The following is a 26,876-nucleotide window of genomic DNA, read 5'->3' as shown; positions in this document are numbered from 1 at the left end:
AGAATGGGGAATCTTGTTTGTTTGTTTTTTTTTTTACTCTAGTTTGGGGAGAGACTTTGTAAAGAGTTACAAATCGGTTTAAGGCCTGTACCTGTAGAGCCCAGGATAGGAACTGCTTTGTACTCTGCTTTTACTTAATTCAAAGATATAGTATAAATATAGAGAGGGAAGTTGTAATTGTAGGTGTTAGTAAAACTGATAAACTTTCCAGAAAAAAATTAGTAGCGGTTTTGGGGAATAGATGTATGAATTCTGTATGAGGCTAACAAAGTTCATTGGGCATAATTGCTTATTTTTCCAGCAAATTGAAAAGCTTCCTGCCTCTGACTGTTTCATTTAAGTGTGTGTAGACATTAAAGAAGCATCTATCCAGTGCCCTGAGTGCCTTTGCCATATATGGGGGGAAATAAAAAATGAATGCAGCCACCTCCCTGGACGTTAAAAGAGAAGAGTAGGAAAATCACTCCAGTTGCAGACTTCACACCCTCACTGCATGCATTCCAGCCCAATGCCTGGAAAATGTTCTACAAAAACTATTTCTTATCGGACTGCTGATGGCAGCTACCTGCCTTACTACTAAAATCACTAGGTTTTTTTGTCATATTTACAGCTAGAGTGCAGTGATTATTTCATTGTATTTGTCCTTTTAGGGAAGAGTAGTGTGCTATAGACTCATAGGTCAGAAGGGACCAATATGATCATCTAGTCTGACCTCCTGCACAAAGCAGGCCACAGTACCCTACCAATCCACTTCTATAACAAACCCCTAACCTATGTCCGAGTTATTGAAGTCTTCAAATTTGTGGTTTGAAGACCTCAAGCTGCAGAGAATCCACCAGCAAGTGACCCATGCCCCACGCTGCAGAGAAAAGCGAAAAATCTTCAGGGCCTCTGCCAATCTGTCCCGGAGGAAAATTCCTTCCCGACCCCAAATACGGCAATCAGCTAAACCCTGAGCATGTGGACAAGACTCACCAGCCAGCACTAAGGAAAGAATTCCCTGCAGTAACTCAGATCCCATCACATACCATTGGGCAGACTTACCTGCTGATAATCAAAGATCAATTGCCAAAATTAAATATCTTGTCATACATCCTTCATAAACTTCAAGCTTAAGTCTTAAAGCAGCTAGTCTTTTGCCCCACTACTCCTGGAGGCTGTTCCAGAACTTCACGTCTTCGGATGGTTTAAAACCTTTGTCTAATTTCAAGTGCAAACTGTCCTAAAGTCCATTTGTACCATTTGTTCTTGGTTCTACATTGTACTGAAGCTTAAATAATTCCTCTCACCTCCCTAATATTATTCCTCATGAATTTTATAAAACAAGCATATCCCCCGACCTTCTCTTTTGGCTAGGCTAACCATAAGCATTCTCTTTGAGTCTCCTTTCCATAAGGCAGTTTTCCATGCCTACGGATCATCCTAGTAGCCCGTCCCTGACACAGTTTCCAGTTTGAATTCTCTTCTAAACATGGGAGCAGACATGCACAGTATATCCAGATGTGGTCTCACCAGTGCTTATATAACGGTACTATCACCTCCTTATCTTTGCTGGAAATACCTCGCCTGATACATCCTCAAAATGCATTTGGTTTCTACCAGCCTATTGCACTGGCGGCTCCATAGTCATCCTGCGATCAGCCATACTCCAAGGTCCTTCTCCTCTCTTGTTGCTTCCAACTGATGTGTGCCCAATGTATATTAAATATTTATTATTAATCGCTAAATGCATGACCTTGCACTTTTCCCTATATTTCATCCTATTACTATTACTCCAGTTTACAAGGTCAACAGATCTTCCTGTATGATATCCCGGTCCTTCTCTGTGTTAGCAATACCCCAGCTTTGTGTCTCCGCAAACTTTATTAGCACATTCAATCTTTGTACCAAGGTCAGTAACAAAAAGGTTGAATAAGATTGGTCCAAAACCGATCTTGAGGAACTCCACTAGTAACTTCCTTCCAGCCTGACAGTTCACCCTTCAGTATGACCCGTTAGTCCTCCCTTTAACCAGTTCTTATCCACTTTCAGTTTCATATTGACCCCATCTTTTCCATTTACTTTCCCATGCGGAACCGTGGTCAAATGTCTTACTGAATTGAGGTAAATAGATCTCCTGCAATTTCCTTTGCTAAATAATCTCTCACCTTCTCGAGAAGGAGATAGGTTGGTTTGGCACACATCTACCTTTAGTAAAAATCATGTGAATAATTTGTCCCAATACCATTGCCTAGATGTCCTTAATCTGATTTCTCTACTTCAAATTAATGTTTCCAAGATCTTACATCCTTAACATGTTCAAAACTAACTAGGCCTAAGAGTTTATCGGATCATTTTTTTCCCTCTTGAAGAAGGAACTAGATGTAGCAATTCTCCAGTGCATATGGCTACACACCCCTGAGTTTACCGGATTTCATTACAAATTCTTGCTAATGGGCTAGCATTCATGCGCCAGTTCTTTAATATTCTTTCGGATGAAGCGAGTTGTTGTTGGGCCCTCGATATGGCCTATTAAGGCTTTCACAGGTTGGGCTCTGTACCTCAGATGTGGTAATATTCCACACCGCTCCAGTTCTCATTCCCTTTGTCATCCTTCCATCATCGCCTAACTCCTCATAGCCTTAATTAAAGACTGAGGCAAAGTACTTATTTAGATATTGGGGCCTGCTAAGGTTATACCTTAATTCCATTCAATCCTCAGTTATAGCGGTCCCTTTTTTATTTGTTTTCTTCTTATTATATGGCTATAGAACCTTTTACTATTGGTTTTAATTCCTTGCAAAGTCCAACTCTACATGGCTTTTATAGTCTTCTACTTTCATCCTACATGTTCTGAATCATGAGGGTAGCTTCCCTTGCTAATCCCACCTTTCTTCCACTCCTTGTAGGCTTCTGCTTTTTCTTAATCATCTCTGGAGATGCTGGCTCATCCAGCATGGTCTACAACCCTGTACTGGTTTTTTCCCCTTTCTTGGATGCAGGCTCTGATAGTCTATGCAGTGCCAACATAAAGTAATTCCGGCCTCCTCTGCATTTAGATACATCAGAATTCTTCAGTCCAATCCACTTCCCTAACTATTCCTTAACTCTTTAGTTAGCTTGAGAGTAAAACCCTAGATCTATTTTGTTTTCCTTCCATCTAGTTTGAACTGAATTAGCTCATGATCACTCACAAAGGTTGTCCCTACAACCATTTCTTCTATGAGGTCCTCACTGCTACCAAAACCAATCGAAAATGGCCTCACCATCTTGTGTTTCTTCAACTACTTGGTGAAAAATCCATCTGCTATCACATCCAGAAAAATCTGACCCCTGTTATTCTTGCTAGCACTTGTCCTCCAGTCTATATCTGGGAAGTTAAAGTCTCCATGATCACACATCTCCCATTAGTGTTTACTTCATTAAAAACATTAAAGAGGTCTCCATCCATATCCAAATCAGATCCCAGCGGTCTGTAGCATACCCCCAGCACTGTCTCAGGGGAGGCTCTAGTAGCTTTCTTTCCCAGTGTGATTTTTGCCCAGATGGACTCTGTCTTGTCCATTCCATCACTTCTTATTTCTTTACTGTTAACGTCATCATTGATGTACAATGCTACTCCACCACCTTTGCCTTTATTTCTGTCTTTCTTAAACAGTCTTACCGTTCACTGTAGCTCTATGTCTAATACTTTCTAATAGTAACAATTTTCACTCTTACTCTGCAGACATCTATCTTCATTGCCAGTAATCTCTTTATTAGCTTCCGTGATATGCCTTAGCTTTCAGGGGAGTGGTAGTCTGTTTGTACAGCACTTCTCTTAAACGAGGAAGGTCCATTCTTTTTAGGAAATGTAACTATGTCAACAAAAGCCCTGGTGTAGATGCAGTTATACCAGCAAAAGGTCTTGTAGCTTGCTTATTCTGGAAACTGGCTTAAACGATACAAGCCAAAGAAACTGTCTCCATTAGGGAGGCATTGCAGGTATAGGTATACCAGCAACCCCTTTTAAATGTAGGCAAGGCTTAAATATCTGGAAAGATTAGAGCAGGGGTTCTCAGATTGGGGGTCAGGACCCCTCACGGGGTCGCGAGCTGTCTATCTGCATCCCAAACCTTACTTGCCTCCAGCATTTATAATGGTATTAAATATATAAGAAAGTGTTTAATTTGTTAGGGGGGTCACACTCAGAGGCTTGCTATGTGAAAGGGGTTGCCAATAAAGAAGTTTTGAAACCCACTGGATTAGAGAGACAGACAGGATTCACTCTGATTGGATGTGGGAGAGGAAAGACTCAATATTTGAACACCCAGGGAAGACTTTAAATGCTCCAAACAACTTCTTAAATGAGACTGAAGAAAACAGGGCATTTCTTGAGTAGTCAAATACATTCCTCCTTCATGCAATTCAGAGTTGACTAGTCTTCCCATTCTTTCTTATGTGCATGCATAAAAGGAAAACACCAAAGGATGATCTGATAGATTTTGGTGCGGCCAGAGAATTTAAAAATAGAATCTGATCCTAAACCATAGTCCCTGACAAAGGTGCATGGCAGCTTTTGGATTCTTGACCAATATTTATGTGCCCGAGTGTGTATAGGGGGGTGTTTGTGTTTTTTTTAAATAAATGGTGTGACCCTATCCTGGATTATTTATTGACTTATTCAGTGGCAGTGGGAACCTTTCATAATCTACATGCACAAGAGGAAAGAGTGAGACATTATTACCCGAGTTACCTGTCCTTTCATGGAAGGAAAACATGCCTTTTTGATGTTCCATTGGTTTTTCTCTTTGAATACTATTACTTTTTTCCTTTGGAAAAGAAGGCTTCAGTTACTAGTATGTCAGTGACCTTTCACCTCAATTACATGTAATGCAAAATGCACTCCCATATCTAGTGTACAGACTTATTTTCTTGGAATGTAGTTGGCCGTAAATTTAGATTAATTCAAATAAAACATGGCTTTTCACTCTGATTTTTTTTCCCCTTTTGCCTTTTGAGTCTTTAGTGAACTTCAGCACTGGGGAAGGGAGGGAGAAGGGAAATATTTAACTACGATGCTAAGGTGTTTGGCTCAATGTGGCTTAGAGTAGAAGACTTTGTATTCTGTAAGTTGCTGTTATAAAAACTTATTACTGCTTTAAAAGATTTTTAAGCTCATGTACAGCAAAAATGTTTCGAGAACCAAGTGTACGTCCTTTAAAACATCTTGAAATTACAAATGAAAAACCCAAAAGTGAGAGCTTTATGGCCTTTGAATAAACGATTGAGACACTGAAAATTCAAATTTATAATTTGACTTCTGTGCATATACACTGCTATTGTGTGAAAGATAATAGGTAAATGTGTCCACGTCTTGGGAAAGGAAAGTAGCTTAAATTTAGTAGGCCTCACACTTGGCAGTAAAAACTAGCTTGGTTCTTACCTCTAATCTAAAAGAATAAGTGTTACCTCTTTTTGAAGATTTAAGAGGAAATACTCTGATTATTTGAACATAGAGTGAGGTTAAGAAAATGAAACTTGTCACTCCAGCCTGTTGCCACTTAACAATCCAAAACCAGTGCCTATGTAACCACTACATCCTACTGTTAGTTTATCAGCTTTCCTAAGCATTAGGAATCGATGCAATATGGTGGATGATGTCCAGGTCTAGTGTCAGTATCATAAGTCAGGGCAATTGCACCTATATTTTTCCCTCCTGGTCTTACAGGGGCACCCACTTTTAAGTTTCCAGCTCTCCAGCAAGTCACCTGTTTTTGTGGGGAGATGCATCTCTCTCCTTTTTGACAAGAGTATTTCGAGGCTGCACAGTTCCCTGTCTACGCTGTGAATTTCCTAGCAAAGCTGGACTGCCTAAAGCAGGCCTGCTTTATGTCCTCTGAGGAGAGAAGCAAACAGTGCAACTGCTACAGTTAAGTTATCACACAGCTCTAAGCAAGCACATTTATTCTTAAGATAAAAGCATTATAGAGAAAACAAGAGGTTTTTTTGTTTTTGTTTTAAATTACACACGTGCTAACAAGTTTACTAGAGCAGCTCCAGCAAGGGGTTTTCTATGGATACAAGTTCATGACTGTCTTGGCTCAGAACAAGCATTCCTATGAATTAGAGACTCACTCCAACCGATTTTGCATCTTTGCTCTGCAGAGACTGTGAATAGGTAATCGGCCAGATAAAGGGTGGTTTCAGAGGTGGGTAGTTAGTGTTCTCCTCAACTTTCCTGGAAACTCACTCACCTGCCTGACCCGTTATTTTAAGTCTTTTGAAACTCAGTGCTTCCTAGTGTTGACATTAGTGCTCTCTTCCTCAAGTTAAATACAACCTCACAATAATGCAATACATATTTGCATTTTTAATACAGTGAATTCATAAGATACTTACTATTAATTCAGTAAGGTTTGTTCGGGAAATTGCCATATCTGTCAGTCAGCATTGAAAACAATTATCTGCTCTTATGTCAAGTAATAAATATCTTAGCTTGTAATTTTAGAAAGCAGGATTGTGAATTGCTGCATAACATCAGTCTTTCTGCAACTGTTCTAAAGGTAGCCACATTTTTATTAACTGCATGTGTGGGAAGTAATGTTGCTTACCTGAGGTGTTAAGCAAAGATCATGCTCTTATGCCTCTTCAGGGGAAAGTATGTAGATACTGAGTATCAGAAATGTGTTTCACTATTGATTGCGTTTTCCTTGCAGGAATTGAAAGATGTGGGTCATCGTGATCAGATGGCTGCAGCTAGAGGAATTCTGCAGAAGAACATTCCTATACTTTACACTGCTTCCCAGGCCTGTCTGCAGCACCCAGATGTAGCAGCTTACAAAGCCAACAGGGACTTGATTTACAAACAACTGCAGCAGGCGGTCACAGGCATCTCAAATGCAGCTCAAGCTACAGCGTCTGATGATGCTGCCCAACAGCAGGGTGGAGGGGGAGAGCTGGCTTATGCACTTAACAATTTTGATGTAAGTATTGAACCTCTTTTGAAAAACTATAGCTTAAATCTGCTTGTAAATCAGTTAAAGGCAAGAAAAGTTCATGGGAGTAACTTTGACGACCATGAAATTGTATTTTGAGGGAGGACAATCTGTTAGCAATATATAGAGACTACCGTACTTTAATACTATCTGAAAGATCACTTTGTATTGAAGGCCTCCTATTTTTGTGATCATCAAAACCATTACGTTGATATTAATAAAATTAGAATTTATGTTGACTGTAAAATACACACGAGCCACACTGATTCTGACTGGAGACTTGTGAATTGCCAAATTCAGAGCAAGCTAGCCTTGTGCAAACAAAATAAAGAGACTTAATCACAATATCTTCTGGTCATTATTTAGAAATTTAGTATAGCTTTAATGATTTAATACAGTATAGCATGACAGTAAATATTCTGTACTATCTAATACATTATTGTAGTGTATTAATAGCATGGGCTCTCACTACAATGTCACAAGCACTCTGCTGAAAAATGTAAGTATCGTGACCTTTGAGAAATGTTCAGTTTGGAGATTATTCAGGGAGGAGGGGTGTATGCCACAAATGCTCTGAGAGACTAGTAGAAAACTACTGTTCCAAAAGTCCAAGTGATAGGACTCATGATGTGCTATTTGGGTGCATTGAGATGAAATTTTACTAGAAACTCGTTAAGTATGAAGCAGTTTTACTGGTTCTTGTTTGTATTACTAGATGGAGGTCACCTCAATCACATACTTTATTGCATGCTTATTGGAGAGATTATTTGGGCTACAAGATTAGCTTTAAAATGATTACTGATGGTAGCCTTGGTCTTGGTTTCTGTAGCTACAATGATCTTTGAATAATAAAGAAGTTTTTAGTAATATACTTCATAAAAACCTAAGTTAGGAAACATTTTAATACAGCTGTTTTTAAGTCTTGTTCACTTCCCACTATTCAGCTAGCTTGCCTCACTTTGGCAACTGTTTACTCCCCTTTTTGGCCCCTCCTCTTTTTCCTTTAACCCACTGTCCTCTCTGAACACTTGTTCTCCTACCCCTCCAAAAAAAGGGAAACAAAATAATCTATAACAAATGTGTATATAAATACGCAATAGACATGTGGCAGCCAGCTTGCTCACTTTGCTTGTATATTAAATCTTTCCCCGTACACTTAATCTATAGGCTTTGCCTACACTAGGGAATTTTTACAGAAAACTCCACCTGTAGCTGGATCAGCTGAACCAATGTTTGCAACATTTAAAAATCCTAATATAAACTTGCAGCTCTAGCAGCAGCTTTTGGCACCATATTGATTATAGTTGTTCTGAGTAAGTTTTTAATTGACAGTACCTGAAAATGGCTTGCCAGAGTCAGCCATCTACACTAAGGTTCCCAATGTTGCTAATATTTGTGCATCTGAACCAGGGCTAGCAATGGTTAAAGAAGCTTCGAAGAAATTTCCAGACAGGTGTTTTAGGTTGTATCCTCTTCTGGACTCTGTCTTCCATTCTACACTTAACTGAATGGAATCCTCAATCTTGACTGGCTCTTCTGGGTACTAACATGAAATTGGCAATTTTATGATTTAAGCTTTTAATATGGAATGCTTTTATATAATAAGAGTAGGTTTGGGGGAGATGGTAATGGTAGAACTGTGCTGTAGTTCAGCCTTGGCTTTGCCAATTTAGCTCAAATCATTTAATGTGATGTTTCTAGTAGGACCAAGTACCTAACTTACTTTGTTCTGCTAACTTAAATAGATGTGGCTCAGGTGTTACGTGGTTAGGCTTTCTGGCCCTCAGACTTCCGCTAGGGAAGTGGTCCCCAACCTTTTTTGTCTGGCGGGCACCAGACAACGAGCCACGGAGGACCGTGGCTGCCGACAGGCATCCGCCAAAATTCCACCAACAAGCAGCAACGTCCATAGGCGTTGCCACTGAAATGCTGCTGATAAGCAGCGTCATCCAGAGGCGTTACCACCGAAATACCGCCAAAAACTGGCGGCATTTCAGCGGTGACACCTCTAGATGATGCAGCTTGTTGGTGGCGTTTCGGCGGATGCTCGTCCACCAGCCAGTACGTGGGCACACTTAGACGCCCCGGCGGGTGCCATGGTGCCCAGGGGAACCATATTGGGGGACCCCTAAGCTAGGGAGTCTTCTCTTGCAGTATAGTCAGTGTGAATAGCTGTAATGAGGCCTTTGCATCCCTTCATTTCCAATTAGAAGGGGGAGAAAGAGAACAGGCATTCACTTATACCAGTGGTTTTCAGACTTTTTGTACCAGTGACCCCTTTCACATAGCAAACCTCTGAGTGACCCTCCTAATAAATTAAAAACACTTTTTAATATATTTAATACCATTATAAATGCTGGAGGGAAACCAGGGTTTGGGGTGGTAGCGGACAGCTCGCAACCCACCTCCCGACCCCCTGAGGGGTCCCGACCCCCAGTTTGAGAACCCCTGATTTATACAGACCTTCCTCTCCCCAGGTAATTTCCTGCTAACAGCCAAGTAGTAGAGAGTTGTTTGTTGTTGTAGTACAGACTGTGCTTCCGGCTTACTGTGGTGTTAGAACTATGATATAATTTTAAATAAGTACCAAAAGATATCTAGAATGTTGATTAACTATATCTGGCTCCAGTGCCATACTGGATGAGTAGCATGTCAAAAGCTTGTATTGATGGTTCAGATTTGCAATAACAACACTATAAATGTGTAGGAAGAATGCTGTAGTGTGCCCTAAAGAGACCCTACACGCTTCAGAATTCCTATTAGTAGCTGTGGTATCTTTGTAGAGGGAAAAACTGGCTGCTACATAAAGTGAGTGCTCCTGGAGCTTAGTCTGTGTTATGAACTGACTATCTGAATGTCAATTCAGAAGTTTCAGCACTCTTTCTAAAGCAGCTAAAATGGCACTCCACCCACCCCCAAATTCCATAAGTATCTGCAGTTTATTCAAACAAGTCTCACAGTTTCAGAATGAAATGAATTTCTGTGATGGCATTGACACCCTTCCCTCCCCCCTAAAAAATTAAAAGTAGATCAGCTGGTCCAGCCTTAACTCTCAGTATGAGCTGTGCTGCAGTAAGACTCAGTTAATATAAACCAGTGATTTGCTTGAAGATATTGGCTTCTGTGATGTTTAAATCTTACTGTAAATATTTCACATCAAAACGTTTGCTTTTGAGAACAACTTACCTTGTCTGTCCCAATTTATCCAGTCCCTTCCCCTCCCCCTCTATGTAATCATGCAGAGTATCACTATGGTTAATCTACACTAGATAGACTCCCAAAATCATCTTGTTTATGATGGGGGTAATTGAATTTGACAGCTGAAATAATTAAGTCTTGTACAGATTGAAACAGTTACCTAGAGTTCAGTAGCATGAACCTGATTTATCCTGACATCCTTAAATTTGAAATTCCTGTAACATGTTTTCTTGTGGCCAAATTTTGTTTAGCTGTCAACATACAATGCTAGTAATTTCTTGCAGTAACGTAATCCATTGTGGAAGCCTCTAAAAATTTACTATACTACCTAGGAAAGTTTGTTCTCATCTATCACAAGCACACTTTTTTGGTTCAGGACAGAGAGTGGATTTGCTGTAACTATTCCAAGACTGACTCATTTTGATGGAAAAATGGTAACAAGTGATGTCAGTTACTGATTACTATAAACTTTCCTTTACTAGAAACAAATTATTGTGGATCCTTTGAGCTTCAGTGAGGAACGTTTTAGGCCTTCCCTGGAAGAGCGCCTGGAGAGCATCATTAGTGGAGCAGCCCTAATGGCTGATTCATCTTGCACACGTGATGACCGACGCGAACGCATAGTTGCAGAGTGTAATGCAGTGCGACAGGCCTTGCAGGATCTACTTTCAGAGTACATGGGGAATGTAAGTATTCTAGACATCCTAATTTTGAGGTGGTTGTTTTAACTTCCATATATGAGGACTTCAAAACTAGCAATGAAACTGTGTTCCTTGATCTTAAAAAGCGTTTTATTTGCATAAAGGGAATTATAATACTGAAAATGAAAACAGTGGGACTTTTTTTTTTCTTTCCTTACTCTTCCAAGGAACTGCTTATCGCCACAAAACCCTAATTCCAGAAATTCTTTAATGTTTGAGTGAGTTCTTAACCAGTTATTGGTTTAAATTTGTAACATAAAGAAGAATTAGAATGTAATACATAATTAGAACTTTTGATAATTTGGGGATGATGGCAGGAAGGTGTTTTTCAATATCTTTTCAATTAACCTTGTATCTCTCAATGCATAATTATTTTTAACTGAATATCTGCATTTCAGGATTGATTGTGGGTTACTTTCACTCAACTTGATCAATGATGATGCTTTTAATTTTAATTTCACACAGTGAGAATTGCAGTATTTTTCTGGCTCAAAAAAAAAGAAGCCATTGTTAGCATTGGATTCAGAGCAGTTTACCCTCAAGGAGTTGAAGTTTAGACTGTCTAAAATGGTTTATCTCTGTAAAGAACCTGGATATGCTTATTTCAGTCACATCACTCTGAAGATTTAGATAAGCCTACGTATTTTGGGGACCATGGCTCTTAGTTTTTCTACTGTCTAACTTTTCTCTACTTAAACCAAACTAGGTAGGAATAGAGGGTAGCCTTTTGCTGTGCTGAAAGTTGAATAATGGAATGACTCCATATTCTGTAATAAGCCCTGGACCTATTAACATAATGTTCTGGAGAAGGTACTGGACTTGAGATGGCAACTTGCAGATGGCAGAACTTATTTAAATAAATGAGAACAAGTGAACTTCTTGAGGGACTGTTAAATACCCTACAAAACTAGATAAAGGGGCTTATATGGTGGCAGGTGAAATTTAATTATTAACGACAAAGACAAGGGAGAATGCATTTCTGAGTTAAAAATTCAGTAACTAGAACCACTGTATTGGGTGGGAAGTGGTGTTCATTTCTGACTCGTCTAAAGGCTGAAGTAGAAGGAATCCATGGACAGATAACAAAAGTGATTAATGGCATGGAAACATCTCCAAGTGTTTGTGGAAAAACAAAGATGGATTAGGACTGTTTAGTTTAGAGAAGATTTTCAAAATAAGTAAGGGTAATGGAGAAGGTAAATCAGGGTAAATGCTGTCTTACAATATAGAACAAGGACTGTCAAACAAAACTGAAAGGCAACAAACATTAAAAGGGAATACTTTTTACAGTGTACATTTAAACTGTGAAACTCATTGCTGCGAGACATTAAATGCTTGACAGAATTAAAAAAATAAAGTATTTATATGGCAAATGAAAATATCCCAGTTACAGTAGCTCTAACTTTTTTAAAAAGAGAGATAAATCCTTGTATTGCAGGTCAGAAGCAAACCACTAACTTACGACACTTAGGGGAAAAAAATTCACCCTGTGGGCAAGATATATTACAGGGTGTTGTACACCTTCATGTGAATCATCTAGAGTGGCAGTTAGATTCGAGAATGTGTGCCTACCAGTTGATAGCTAACACTGTAGCAAGAGGTAAATGTCCTGATGTTTTTGATGGGGGAAGGATGAGGATGTTGAAACCTGGTCAGCTGCCACTATAAGACTTCATAGCTGTGGATTTCTTTCTGCCAAGATGTGTATCGTATTTGTTTAGCTGTGTATTGTTAACCTGTGTGGTATGCTAGTTAAAGGTATACCTTCTGAGCTGGGAAGAATGTATTCTTATTTATCTTTATTTTTAACACATTGTGAAATTAGCGATGCATAATAAATTTTTTTTTAATCTCTGCCATACTGTGATTATAGGCAGCCTATCTTGGAAAAATGAGATTAAGAAGCTCAGTGAAATCAAGTGGAAAAAGCAATCGATAAGTTGTTGTAAACATTTGGGACACTGTTTAAAAAATATATCACAGCTAGAAAAATCTTAAATGTTTAAGTCAAAGAATGAATCATAAACAATTTTCAATGGTGAAAAAGGAACAAAGCACTGCCACACAATCCAGCTTTCTCCAGTTGATGTAGACTTGTTTTCCCACAGTCTCCTATTACTTTTTTTTTTTTTTTTTTAAGTTGGCATAAGAGCATGATCAGGCATTCAGTCTTTCCTTCAATTTCACAGTACTAATTGTGCAGCATAAATCTTATTTGAGTGATAGAAGCAAAGTTATTGAAAAGTGCCAAGTTTTGAAATGGAAGACTGAGGTAGGATCATACTGAAAATGTGTGTTTGGGGATAGAAATGTCCTAAAGTGGACACATTTCCAGTTTAAAAGACTCTATTTCTAAAGAATTCTATAGTTTCTGGGATGCCTTTCAGATGTTGTAGGCATACTAGAGCTGCTCCTAAATAGTGTGTACTCTGACTTAAATTTTTGTGTTTTGAGGACAATGGATAAGCAGATAAATTCTCTGATCCCTTGGGTTCCACCCCTAAGTGCTCTGTAAAAGGTTGTGCGCATCAAGCTTACTGTGATGTGGTATGACATGTTCCATTTGATTCCACTAGAAGTGCAGAGTTTTAAGCAGCAAAAGTTGTATTCACCAGACTTGTTTGAGGCTTCTCCAGTGTCCTTGGCACCTTAGCATCATCATTAAGGTTCCCAGCTTGGTCCTAAAGCAGGGGTGGGCAAAGTAAAGCCTGCGAACCGGATCCGGGCCACCAGGCATTTTTAATCCAGCCCTTGAACTCCCACGGGGGAGCGGGTTCTGGGGCTTGGTCCCTCCAGCGCCCCAGTCAGAGAGCAGGTTTGGGGGCCACTCCTCCATGTGGCTTCTGGAAGCAGCAGCATGGCCCTGTTCCAGTGCTCCAGCAGGTACAGGGGCCACTGTTTCCAGGAGCCACATGAAATGGCATGCTTCCCTCCCCCGGCTCCTATGCATAGGGCAGCCAAGGGCCTCTGTTCTGCATGCTGCCCCTGCCCCAAGCGCTGCCCCTGCAGCTCTCATTGGCCGGGAACAGCAGCTGACGGGAGCTGCAGGGGCGGTGCCTGCAAATGGGGCAACGTGTAGAACCGCCTTGCCTTGCCTCCACATAAGAGCTGGAGGAGGGACATGCTGCTGCTGCTGCTGCTGCTGCTGCTGCTTCTGGGAGCCACTTGAGGTAAGCGGCTTGCCAGAGCCTGTACCCCTGAGCCTCTCCCCTTGCCCCAGCCCTGATCCGCCTCCCACCCTCCAAACCCTTCGATCCCAGCCCAGAGCATCCCCTTGCACCCCAAATCCCTCACCTGCCACCCCACCCCAGAGCCTGCACCCCAGTTGGAGCCTGTGCACCTTCCCACACCCCAACCCCAGCCCTGATCCCCTCTGAACCCCTCAGTTCCAGCCCGGAGCACTGTCCTACTCGCCAAACTCCTCAGCCCCAGCCCAGAGCCCCCTCACGCATCCTGAACTCTTTTTTTTCTGCCCTTCCCGCCCCCAAGCCGGCATCCCCAATCCCAATTTTGTGAGTTTTCATGGTCCACTATACAACTTCTGTTCCCAGATGTGGCTCTCAGGCCAAAAAATTTGCCCACCCCATCCTAATGGCATAAAACGTGACTGTTGCACTAAACTGAGGAGGGAATCTTGCCTCCTGTGGCTGATTTCAGAACTGTGGCCTCTTCACTTAGTTCCATGTATATTTCCTCTCCATCTTTATCCCTGAGAGCACCTGTCCTTTATTAGCACTGACTGACATGTTTTCTAAGTCATCAACATCTTCTTCCATAAGCTTGGTTTCTCCACTCCATTGCAATCCAGTAGCCACTGCTTTATAACCTCAATGCCAGCTCTGGTGGGGGGTAATAGTTCATTAATTTATATAACAGATTTGCAGATAAGCGCCTGATGTAAAATCATCCATCAGGCTGCTTATTTCACACTTGCAGTTTAGAATTTACTTTTCGGTGGTGAAGTCTGCGGAGCTGTTCAGGGATAATGTGGACTTTAAAGAAGTACACAACAGACATAGAGGGTTGGTATTTTTCTTTAATATACATGCTGTTTGCTCAGAAGTTCTTGGAGGCTAAGGCCTTTTGTTTCTGAGGCATTTTCTTCCAAGTTTTAACCATTTTTTTTAAGAGGGATTGCAACACACGCTGTCGTCAGTCCAATTTTTATGATTCAGTAAATAACTAGAGCCCTGCAAATCTGCAGATACCTGCTTTATATCCGCAGAGCATGTTTGCAGATTGCAGGTTGGATGATGGGTATAGATTTTTAAATCCATGCAGGGCTTTACAAGTAACTCTTCTTTTTAATCTTCAAGGCTGGAATTTGTGATACTGATCTCTTTCTTTATGGGAGTCCTCTCACACCTTCTATAGTGAAGTAGTTTTCCCTGTTGAAATTTTCCTTTTAATTAGCTAAAAGTTTTTGGTAATAGCGCTGAGTGGAAGAGCAAGAAGAGAGGGCTAAAAACCCTGCTATTGCAGTAGGAGGACCGAAAGCTTTGGTCCTGACTGACTGGGGAGGGGCATAACAGCCCAGGTAGTTTTTGGATGCGAGAAACTGAAGTTGAGTTTCTCAGAAAACCATTGACAACCACAACTCCATCTATAACATACAACTCTCTCAAGATTTAAATACGTTTCTTAACTGTGGCAGATCATTCCAATACTCCAAGTATTTGAGTCCTGGAAGGATTTTATTAAATGCTAAAGTGTTTGTATGTAGTTTGGCTGTCCAACAGCCACTTATAGTTGTATCAATGTGCTAGATATTGTTCTTTCCTCTACCTCCAAGAACCCACTTGAATGATGCTCAAGTGAATGTCAAGTTAATCTTATCATACTAAGCAAGATGCAGAACACACATTTAAGTACCAAAAAAAAGCACTTATTCATGATTTGCCAAAATTAGTACATAGGTGTCTAGAGACAAAAAATAAGTTGAGGCCCTGCAGTGTGTCCTAACCAGACACTGTATAGGATAAAGCCATCCTGAACCAACTGTGATTGTGACATTGACTGGACTCCAGTAACAAACTGTGGGGAAAAACACCCACAATACCAGAGACCTAGAGAATTCTTGCCAATCTCTTCCTAATACTTCAGTATCACCTGAATTTTATCCAGATTGATCTTCAGACAGGTAGCTCTCATCCATATCTCCGTGTCTCTTGCCTTTGGCCAGGCATGCACTAGCGTTAGCTGGAAAAGGTAAAACAGGCATATGAAACTGGGTATTGTTATACCAAAAGTACCCTCACTCTTGCCTCCTCACTGACCTTCCTAATGGACCGAAAAGGGCCAGATGGGATTTTGTGCTGCTGCTCCACACCACCACCACATAGGCCTTGTCTAAATGCAGAAATTGCACTCAATTTAAGGGGAGCGGGGTGGGGGGTTTGCATCAGTTTAAGTAACTCGGTAACTGCTTTGTGTGTGGACGTTCTTGCCATAGACTTAAACATGGCTGACATCCATTTAGCTTGCTCTGTTATTTAGGATAAATGTTGGGGATTATGATTTGTGACTGGAGGTTACCAAAAATATAACCTGAGTTTAAAAAAAAAATGCACTAAACAAGTCCATGAAGGACAGGTCCATCACTGGCTATTAGCCAAGATGGTCAGGGTTGTAACATCATGCTTGGGGCAATCCTAAACCTCTGACTGCAAGAAACTGAGAGGGAAAGATGGGTGGATCACTCCAACTGCCCTGTTCTAGCACTGGCCATTGTCAGACAGGATACTGGCCTAGTAGTCCATTGTTCTGATTCAGTATGACATTTCTTATGTTGGAAAATAGGCCACGGGACGTTAGATGAAAACCTTATGTTAAGCACAGAGGTTTTCACTCTATATGATGAGTCTTCTCTCTTCTGACTATACTGAGCTTGTAATAAGCAACAATGCACTGATTTTTTGCTTTACTGTGTTACTTAATTACTTTGTTACTGAGCTAGAAAAGTAGGGTAGGATGTAACGCTTTAAAGCATACATTTAAGGCTTTGAAAATGTGTATTAATGTTTAATGTAAGTACTCTGAGGGGTGGGAAGGATTTGGGTCCCGTCCCACCCCTCTCCCAGGACCCTCATTCTGAGGAGGTGCTGGCGGGATGATTTCATAGGAGTTATCAGTTCAGTAACAGGCAAAGCATATATTCCATGGAACATGTATATATTTTGATGCTGGTGCAAGCCACTAATTAAATTTTTGACACAAAACAGTTTGTTGCCTCTTAAACTTAGAGATAATGAACATATAGGAAGCTATTTACCATAATCACTGAACAAGCCTCATTCCTGTTGGTTGAGGAAAGACTGTTTAATCTACTGCAGTTAGACACTCAGTACAATAGTGCCCAGCATGTGAGGAAATCTGAAGACTTGAGGATGGATTCAGCCAGAGTGTGTGCCATTCTATCCTTGAGCTGTGTGAGGGAGATGGTAGTGTCGGATGTCTTCACAAGAGTTTGGAAGCATGTCTCTTTAACACATGGAGCCCTGAGGAAACTGACAAGCTAGAACGTACACAAATATATTAGAGCTTTGTGCAGTTTGGGTGTTGAAGCTTTTCAGATCTCCACTTCCAACTGTCCCCTCTCCTTGCCCCCCACAAGTGGTTCACGTGCTGACAAATAGCACTGCTGTGTGATATACAAGATTCACTACCAGTGTGTGTAGTGCTGTCCAGCCTGACTGTTCTTGTAGATTATTTGTGGCATGTGGAAACTGTAAATTATTACAGTTTATTGCAGCCATATCTTTGACCATGCAGGTGTATCAGTACCTGAAAGTCTTGGAACGCATTCCATCAGATCCAAAGCAGTCTCTTCAGTGTATATCAGAAATTATTGTATTGCAGAGAAACAGTTAGTGCAGGAGTATGGAAGGCAAGTCAAAATTAATTCTCCATATTTTAAGCCCAATTCAGGAATGCACTTCAGCAATTACTCTAGATCTTGGATCCCCTTCCTTTGAAAATTATTACAGCATATTCTTGAAAGAATGGGAATCAAGACTAATGGTACATGAGAGAGAGAAGTTAGCCTTACTTGTTAGTATAGAACCATGCTGATTAAATTGAAATAACTGGGGTCTCTGGGTTACTGCTCTCAGTCACCTCACTTGGAACAGTTGTACAATGAGGGCATGCCTGTGGCCACAAAGATCATGGCATTAAGGAGATCAGACTTAAATGCTAAGAGTTGCCTACACGTCCAGGAGAGGAGATCTGCTGCCAAATTGCTCAATCCCACTTCTTTCCCAAACTGCTTCAATCCCCCTCGACCCTTCCCCCCTCCCCCCCAATTCAGCTGTGAGCAAGAGATTTTATTAGCTGAAGTCTTTACAGTCTTTTGGAAAAATGCAGTATAGTAGTTTTGTGAGGCTTTTCTCAAAATACAAAATGCAAACAAAATTGGCATGGATCATAACTTCATACTAGTTGAGCAAGCTTTAAGGGTCTGGGGAGAAAGACCTCTTCTGAAGTAACAGGCTCAGTGCAGGTCTCTGATAATGAAGTGACAAATGCCCCAGCTTCCTGAGTAATTAATTTGCTTTTTGTCAAAGCTGTAAATTGTTTTTACAGAAAAGCAAAACAAATTAAATTTGGATTTTTCTTCAAAATTCTCTATTCTGTGAATTAATCTTTTGGGGAAAAAATGTTATTCATACAAAATGGTAAATCCTCAATCCTCTTAAATATACCTGTCAAATAGAATTGCACTTATTAATGAAGCCGTAAACAGTGCTACTTGAGTGGTCTTTCAAAGGCAAAATGATAGAGCATGGATGGAATAAAACATACTTTTCACAGTGACTACCGATCTGTAGATAAATAGGATTTTAGCCTCCAGCATGATCATGCTCTCATCCTGGAAAAGTATTACACACACAACTTGACTTTCTAATTTCCCTCTTGGATGGAAAAACAAGAATCTGACACATACATTAAATCTAAGCCATAACTCCCCTTCTTCCTTTTACCCCTTCAAAGATAGACTATGGATTTAATGTGTCTTCTCGCAAACTGCTGACTAGATGATTGGGGGGCAGGGGCCCGGGAGGGGAAGAGTTAAGGTACTCTTTGCATTTCTTTATAGTTGTGAGGAGGTTTAGTGCTAGTAAGCAAGTGATACACTCCTACTGCAGCTGGGCATGAGGGGGAAATAAAGCAGAGTTTTAACTTGGACAAGATCATGCAGTCAGTGAAAGAGACCAGAGTAGAACCCTGATCCGGAAGTCCTGATTCAGTGCCATGCTCTGACCATTAGACATGTTGTTATACTTTTTTTTATTTTTTATTTTTTTTTAGACTGAATGTTCATATGTAGCTTGTTTCAATGATGCTGATATGTCATGAATATTCTGGGTTCACTTCAAAGTGTGGTATTGCGCCCCAGGCCTCCAAGCCTACTCTGATCCCATCTCCTTGCCTAGCTCTCACAGTGCCAGCAGGGAATAATAAGCATTTCTGGCTACTTCTGGTAATGGCTGAATTGAACAAAGAAACAGGCTATTGAAGGGGGAATATTGATAGTGGGGAGGGGGGGGAATCTTGGACACTTTCCTCTCATGGCCTGAAGACAGGGTGAAGGGTGGAGCATCTTTGGGAGAGTAGCCAAATGGAACAAAGGCTCCTGGCCCCACTCTGTTCTTTGTGGGGAGGGGAATTAATAATAATCCCTTCAGTAGTCACCTCCAAAAGGGTTTGGATCAGGGCAGAATTCCTTGCCTGTTGGTGATAGAGGGGTGCAATGTGTTAGTGTGCACGTGCTTCCTTGTATACTTGGAACCATAGTCCACACTAGGGTGGCCTCTTGTTCTTCAAGTTTAACTGTGGTCACATCTGTTTATAAATATTAAAAGCATTAGTCGTCCTGTTTAAACAGGTAGTGACTGGAAGGAATATGGAAGGGAGGACTTGGAGTAAGAAAAGGAACTTGGCCGGGGAAAAGTAGACAATAGGGGCAGGAGAGGAAGAGCAGAGAAAACAACATATCCTATAACCACAGGTAGCTCTTTGTTACACCAGAAAATAACTGAATGTGTTACTTTGTGCTCTAACCTAGTTAAATGGCTTGTGTGATAGCTTAGCTCAGTATACCTCCATCCTTTGCATTTCTAATGTGCCAAACAGCAATAGTGTCTAGGCTCATGGAAATAAAATGGGCATTTTATAGTTCACATTTCAGAAAGGTGCTTGCGTGGTGGTTTTTTGTGGTGGTGGTCTTTATTGGGTTCAGTTAAATGGAGAACATTTTGCTAAGATTCTAGAATGTCTAATTCAAGGTTATTTTAAAATGTTTACTATCTTCTGACTTTTAAAAAAAAACATGCATTACTGAAAGATCAAGAACACTCACTGAATTGACACTCGTGGTAGAACACACAAATCCCCAAAACTACTACTTACTACAGAGTGTCTGTAATCCAATTAGGGATGAGGTCCTGCTGTGCTAATGCCACGTAGATACATACAGAGATGTGTTCCCTGCCTGGAAGTTATATTTCCTCAAATGCTGACATTGCACAGGTCCTGTTTCTTAGTCTGCATATCAGCAGACTATGAGCCAAACTGTTCTCCAATATGTCCCTCTAAACCAGTGGTCTCCATCCTTTTTATGCCCAAGATCACTGAATTTTAGGGCAACCTAGGATCTACCCCGCCCCTTTCCGAGGCCTCACCCTGCTCACTCCATTCCCCCCTCAGTCCATTGCTCGCTCTCCCCCACGGTCACTCACTTTCACCGGGCAGGGGTTTGAGAGGTGGGGTGGGGCTGAGGGGTTCACAGTGTGGAAGGGGGCTCCAGGATGAGCCTGGGGCAGGGGGTTGGGATACAGGAGGGAGTGAGGGGTGCAAGCTCTGTGAGGGAATTTAGGTGCAGGAGTCAAGTATCAGAAGGGTAGCCGTGTTAGTCTGGATCTGTAAAAAGCAACAGAGTCCTGTGGCACCTTATAGACTAACAGGCGTATTGGAGTATAAGCTTTCGTGGGTAAATACCCACTTCGTCTGATCATGACTTTTCATATGACCTATTACATGGCATGTTTTGTGTGAAATGTATCAGTTATATGACAGGGTGAATATGGGGGTTCCAGGGTGCTGCTTTGAGGTACAGAGTGTGGCAGTATGTAAAGCTCCTAAGGAGTACAAATCCAGGCCATCTAAGCACACAGTAGTCACCTGGCATTGAGGGCATGCTAAATAAGGCACCAAAGCCAATGAAAGTAATTGTCCAGCTACCTAACATGAACAGACTGGATCATTTATTATAGTTGGCACAGTGCAACTCCTTGAATAACACAGCCTGCTGAAGGCAAGACTCCCATTACTATTAGCTAGCTCTTCCTAATAACTGGGCTTCTCTCCCGAGGAGGTAAAAGGATGCCATGACATCATCTTAGAAGACAGGTTGCAATTATGGGACTGTTTCCCTCTGCTCCAGCTTGATGTTCTCCCTCTCTCAGATTTTCTTTCTCCTTAAAAGTACAGAGGCTGTCAGACTAGGAGTAGGACTGTTTTTTTTTGTGTACCTGAAAGTCTCACCTATGTACCTCTGGGTATGCCTATGCTGAAAATGCTACAGCGGCGCAGCTGCAGTGGCACTGCTTCAGTGTAGTCACTACCTAAGTCAACAGGCAGGGTTCTGCCATCAGCATAGGTAATCCACCTCCCTCAGAGCAGTTAGTTAAGCTAACAGAAGAATTCTCCTGTAGACCTAGCACTGTCTTCACTAGGGATTAGATCAGCATAACTACATCTCTCAGGTGAGAGAATTTTTCACATCTCTGAAAGACGTAGCTATGCCGATATAAGTTTCCTATGGTAGACCAGCTCTAGATCTCTTAGCTCCTCCAGTTCAGGTACTCTGGCTTCAAGAGTCTGCACTGTGTCTGAGAGCCATGAGCTGCTTGCACCATATGCACACATACGTCACCTGCCCACAAGGCAGGTAATCATACATGCTGCATTCAGTACAATCAACTGGATAGCCCCCATGTTGTTGCTAGACTTCTGCTTTTTTACTCTTGCAGGATTTTTGGGGAGCTGGTGTGGTTACTGGCCTACCTTTATAGTATGTTAAGTGTAATTGCCTCACAAAACTCATGTTTGATGAATGTCTTTTTTTTTTTTTAAAAAACAACCCCATACTAACATGTAAACATCCCTATTTTCCCTCCTTTAATGGAATTAGAGCCCCAATCCTGCCAGGTGCCAAGCATCTCCTATAAAAAGATACTGAATATCCTCAACTTCCATCAAAACCAAACACTCAGCACCTCACATGGTCAGGCTCTAAATGTAAATCGCCATGTCCAATAGTAAACAAGAATCTATCAGAACCATAATTGATCACAGTGGCAGAACCACATTTAAGAAGCCATTCAGCAATGACTCTGAGCAATGCTGTAAACAGGATTGGTTGGATAATTTACTCTTGAAAAAAGTTGCTCATGAACTCTACTCAGGGTAGTCCCATTTACTGAATACTACCACATATTTGAACATGGCTACAGAATCAAGACCACATCACTCAAGTTTCAGATTAACTTCCATTTCATTTTACTGGCATGAAGGTCAGACTAGCTATAAGAGCTAGCTAACTATAACCTATAAAGGCTACTCTTCAGTCTGCCTCAGCTGCCTTTTAGCTGCAAACTCATTTGGCGAAGGAATTATTTACTAGCAAATTATATAGCACCCCATAATAAAGTAGGGTAAAGTGATTTACAAGGTATCCTATGAAAGATTCCTCTATTTCAGAAATGCAACTGTTTGAATATGCAATCATATTACAGTAACATATAGGTTCTTCTTCGAGTGCTTGCTCATATCCATTCTAGTAGGTGTGCGCGCGCCGCGTGCACGTTCGTCGGATACTTTTTACCCTAGCAACACTAGGTGGGCTGGCTGGGCGCCCCCTGGAGTGGCGCCGCCATGGCGGCTGATATATAGCCCTGCCGGCCCAACCGCTCCTCAGTTCCTTCTTACCGCCGTGTCGGTCGTTGGAACTGTGGAGCTCAGCTTATCTGTTCTCCACCTCCCTAGCATTCACTCGTTTTCTCTTGAATTGTATATAGTTATTTTTAAATAATATTAGTAGGTAGTTTTGTTGTTTAGTTGTTGTAAATTAGTTTGTAGGGATCGCGGTTAGCGTCCCCTACCCCGGCACCGGGCCCATGCCGGTCGCCGGCTTCAAACCGTGCTGCCTGTGCAAGGCGCATGACCCATGGGCAAGAATACTCGCGCCTACAGCTCATCACGTGTCTCTGGGCGACTCCCACCTGACAGACAGATGTAAAATTTGCAAGGCGTTCAAGCCCCGAACCCGGAAAGAGAGGGACGTTCGCCTTAAACAGTTACTCATGGAGGCAGCACTCAGTCCACCGTCCTCGCACCGCCAGCGGCAACCGGGAACAAGCACCTCCTTGGCAGCGCACCCTCCGCCCGCTAAAGGAACACCTCACCAGTCTCCGGCTCCAACTCCTGGTCGCACCGCTCCTGCTCTCCGAAAGGCAAGAAGCGTAAGCCTCCTGCGGCCACTACACCAGCCCCGCAGTCAGAGCGCTTGCCGTCAACAGACCGCCGGCACCGACTCCTGCTGTGGCATCGAGGTCTGTCGCACCGTTGATTCCGGCCCCGGACAGGCCGTCGAGTCGGTGCCTACTGGCTCCCCGGCGCGTGCCGCGGTTGAGCTCATTGTGCCTTCAACCCCGGAGACATTCTCAGCCGCACGGGACCTTATTGCGATGACGGAGCCCCGAGCCGCCTCGACCCCCCGGCACCGCGGCGCGGGTCCCACAATCTCTAGCAAGCCGGCTCTCGTGAGACCTTCTTCACCCGGCACCGTGGGACTCCGTTCCAGATCGAGTCTCGCAGATGCTCTCGGTCTCACCATCCCGCTCCGGACTCCCGCGGCCGCCTCGCAGTCCCGGTACCGTTCCCCTTCACGGTACCGGACGTACTCGCGGTACCCGCTCACGTCCCGATCGCCGTCCGCGGTTTTACCGGTCACCGTTCTCGATCTCGGCACCGTTCCCGGCACCGCACGTCACGGAGCGGTCCCGGCATGGAGCGTCCCGGCACCGATCGACCTCCAGGCACCGCAGGTCTCGAGCCGATCTCGGCAACGGCGGCTCCCGCACACGGGTCAATCTCCCAGCACCGAGCTGGTAGTAGAATCCCGGTCTCATTCACGGCACCGGCGGGACTCCAACTGCCGTTCCCCGGCACCCACGTGCACATGACTCACCTGGCCGTAGAGGCTATCGTCTCGCCACTCTCGGCTCCACCGTGGCCAAACCCGCCAGCCCATCCGACGTGGGCCTGTCGCTCGCCTGATGCCCACAGCGATCCGCACGATTCCTCTAAAGGTCTGGGCGACTCCCACCTGACAGACAATGTTAAAATTTGCAACGTTCAAGCCCCGAACCCAGGAAAGAGAGGGACGTTCGCCTTAAACAGTAACCATGGAGCAGCACTCATCCAGCTCCTCGCACGCCCAGCGGCACCGGGAACAAGCACCTCTGGCAGCGCACCCTCCGCCCGCTAAAGGACACCTCACCAGTCTCCGGCTCCAACCCTGTCGGCACCGCTCCTGCTCTCCGAAAGGCAAGAAGCGTAAGCTCCTGCGGCCACTACACCAGCGCATCAGCGAGCGCTTGCGTCAACAGACCGCCGGCACCGACTCCTGTGGCATCGAGGTCTGTCGCACCGTTGATTCCGGCCCGGACAGGCCGTCGAGTCGGTGCCTACTGGCTCCCCGGCGCGTGCGCGGTTAAGCTCATTGTGCCTTCAACCCCGGAGACATTCTCAGCCGCACGGGACCTTATTGCGATGACGGAGCCCGAGCGCCTCGACCCCGGCACCGCGGCGCGGGTCCCACAACTCTAGCAAGCCGGCTCTCGTGAGACCTTCTTCACCCGGCACCGTGGGACTCCGTTCCAGATCGAGGTCTCGCAGATGCTCTCGTCTCACCATCGCTCCGGACCCGCGGACCAGCTGCGCAGTCCGGACGATATCCCCTTCACGGTAACCGAACTTACTCGGTACGCTCAACGGTCCCAGATCGCCGAACAGGCCCTACTGAAGCCGTTACAGTTTTAACACTTGGGAGTCAGTGGAGAAATTTACTGATCTTCTCCCACAGGACTCTCGCAAAGAGTTCTCGGCGCTCTGAGGAGGGTAAGAAGGTGGCGCGCACCTCCCTTCAGGCCTCTATAAGATGCGGCAGATCCGGAGCTAGAACTCTCGCATCAGGGGTCGCTATGAGGCGCATTTCATGGCTGCAAGCGGTCCGGCTTTACCGCCCGAGGTCCAATACACTATACAGGACCTTCCCTTTGACGGCCAGGTCTCTTCTCTCAAAAGACGGACCCTCGCCTCAAAGTCTTAAGACAATCGCGTCATAATGCGCTCGCTGGGATGCACACGCCGCAGACGCAAAGATGGCCCTTCCGTCCCCAGCCCCGAGGTTCTACCCCCACCTCGGCCGAGACAAGACTTCTCCAGGCGCAGAGGCAGACCTCTCGTAGACGCCAGTCTGGCCTCAAAGGAGGTAACAGCTCCGGTCCCGCAAACACCTGCGGACCGAAACCCAGCTTTTGAAGGTGCGCTCGAGAGCACCGTACCGATTTCCTCCCAGGATCCACCTCAGTTTTCCAACCGCCTCGCCGTTTTCTTCCTGCTTGGTCCCAGCTAACATCAGACCGCTGAGTCCTCAGCACGGTGGAAGTGGCTACCGTCTTCAGTTTCTTTCGAACCCGCCTTCCCACCCTCCTCCTCGTCCCTCTTCAGGGACCCCTCTCACGAGCAACCTCCTACAGGAAGTTTCAAAGCTCTTCGCATTAGGAGCTATAGAGAAGGTTCAGAGGCATGAGAGGCAGAGGTTCATTCCAGGTACTCTGATTCCAAGGCGAAAGCGGCCTTCGTCCCATCTTGGACCTGCGAGCTTCGACAAAGTATCTCAGGAAGCTCAAGTTCTGCATGATAGGCCTGGAAAATCATTCCTTCCCTCGATCCCGGAGATTGGTACGTGCTCTCGAATGAGGGCGCATATTTCATATTTGCGATCTACCCACCGCACAGGAGGTTCTTCGTGTGTAGTGAAACCGTCGTCACTCCAGTTTGCAGTTCTGCCCTTCGCTCTCCTCGGCCCCTCGAGTTTTTACCAAGTGTATGGCAGTAGTAGCGGGCCTACCTCCGTCGCCGTCACATCCATGTTTTCCTACCTCGACGACTGGCTGATTCGAGGACTTCCGAGGCCAAGGTAGCGGGCATGTACAGTTCATCAGAATCTTTCTCTCGTCTCGGATTGATCATCAGTCTCGAGAAATCCATCCTACTCCAACACAGGAATAAATTCATAGGAGCACTCTGGACTCGAATCGAAACAGCCAGCTTTGCTCTCCCTTCAACGGTCTAGAGCGATAGTTTCTCTCGTTCAGGGTTCATCTGCCTTCCCCACTACCACTGCACACGTTACGTCCTTCAGGGCCTCCTTGGTCACATGAGCTGCGTGACTCTTTGTCACAGAGCATCTCTGCGAGGCTACGCCATGCGCCTCTACACTACTCCTCGGTCGCTCTCTAGTTCTTTCGGCCACGAAGGGAGCCCTGGTACCTGGTATACAATACCGTCTCACGTGCTGGAGTCGTCCTCTCAGCTTGTTGTGCTGGACCCCCGCTCCCTAGCTGTGCGCCGATCGACCGTTCATCTGACTTCACACTCTCCTCGCTATCCTGCACAGGATGCTATCCGCTCTCGGGATGGGCGCGCACTGGCCATCTGCCAGACCCTAGGGCTTTGGTCCTTACCCGATGCTCCACTCCACATCAAATGTCGAGGCAGCTAAGCGGCCGTTACGCTTGGCATGCAGGCATTTCACGAGCAGCTACAGGGCCGTTGTGTCCATTTTCACGGACAACACGACGGCCATGTATTATATAAAAAAACAAGGAGGAACACGATCTCCCCCCTTTGCCAAGAGGCTTCTGAAATGTGGGAATTTTTGCATGCCCAG

General features: G+C 43.8%; 1 protein-coding gene across 2 annotated transcripts in view; it reads left to right on the top strand.

The window, feature by feature from the left end:
• Positions 1-26,876, top strand: part of CTNNA1 (catenin alpha 1) — a 222,853-nt gene that overhangs the window by 73,704 nt on the left and 122,273 nt on the right. For both annotated transcript variants that reach the window (XM_032795619.2, XM_075068058.1), the window contains exons 6-7: positions 6,678-6,944; positions 10,637-10,840. In XM_032795619.2, the coding sequence (XP_032651510.1) occupies positions 6,678-6,944; positions 10,637-10,840 (471 nt within the window). The remainder of the gene's footprint in view (positions 1-6,677; positions 6,945-10,636; positions 10,841-26,876) is intronic.

This window comes from Chelonoidis abingdonii, chromosome 7 (assembly GCF_003597395.2).
Source record: "Chelonoidis abingdonii isolate Lonesome George chromosome 7, CheloAbing_2.0, whole genome shotgun sequence".
NCBI classification, from domain to species: domain Eukaryota; kingdom Metazoa; phylum Chordata; order Testudines; family Testudinidae; genus Chelonoidis; species Chelonoidis abingdonii.
Note: the sequence above shows the minus strand (reverse complement) of the source record. Positions and strands in the feature narration are given on the sequence as shown.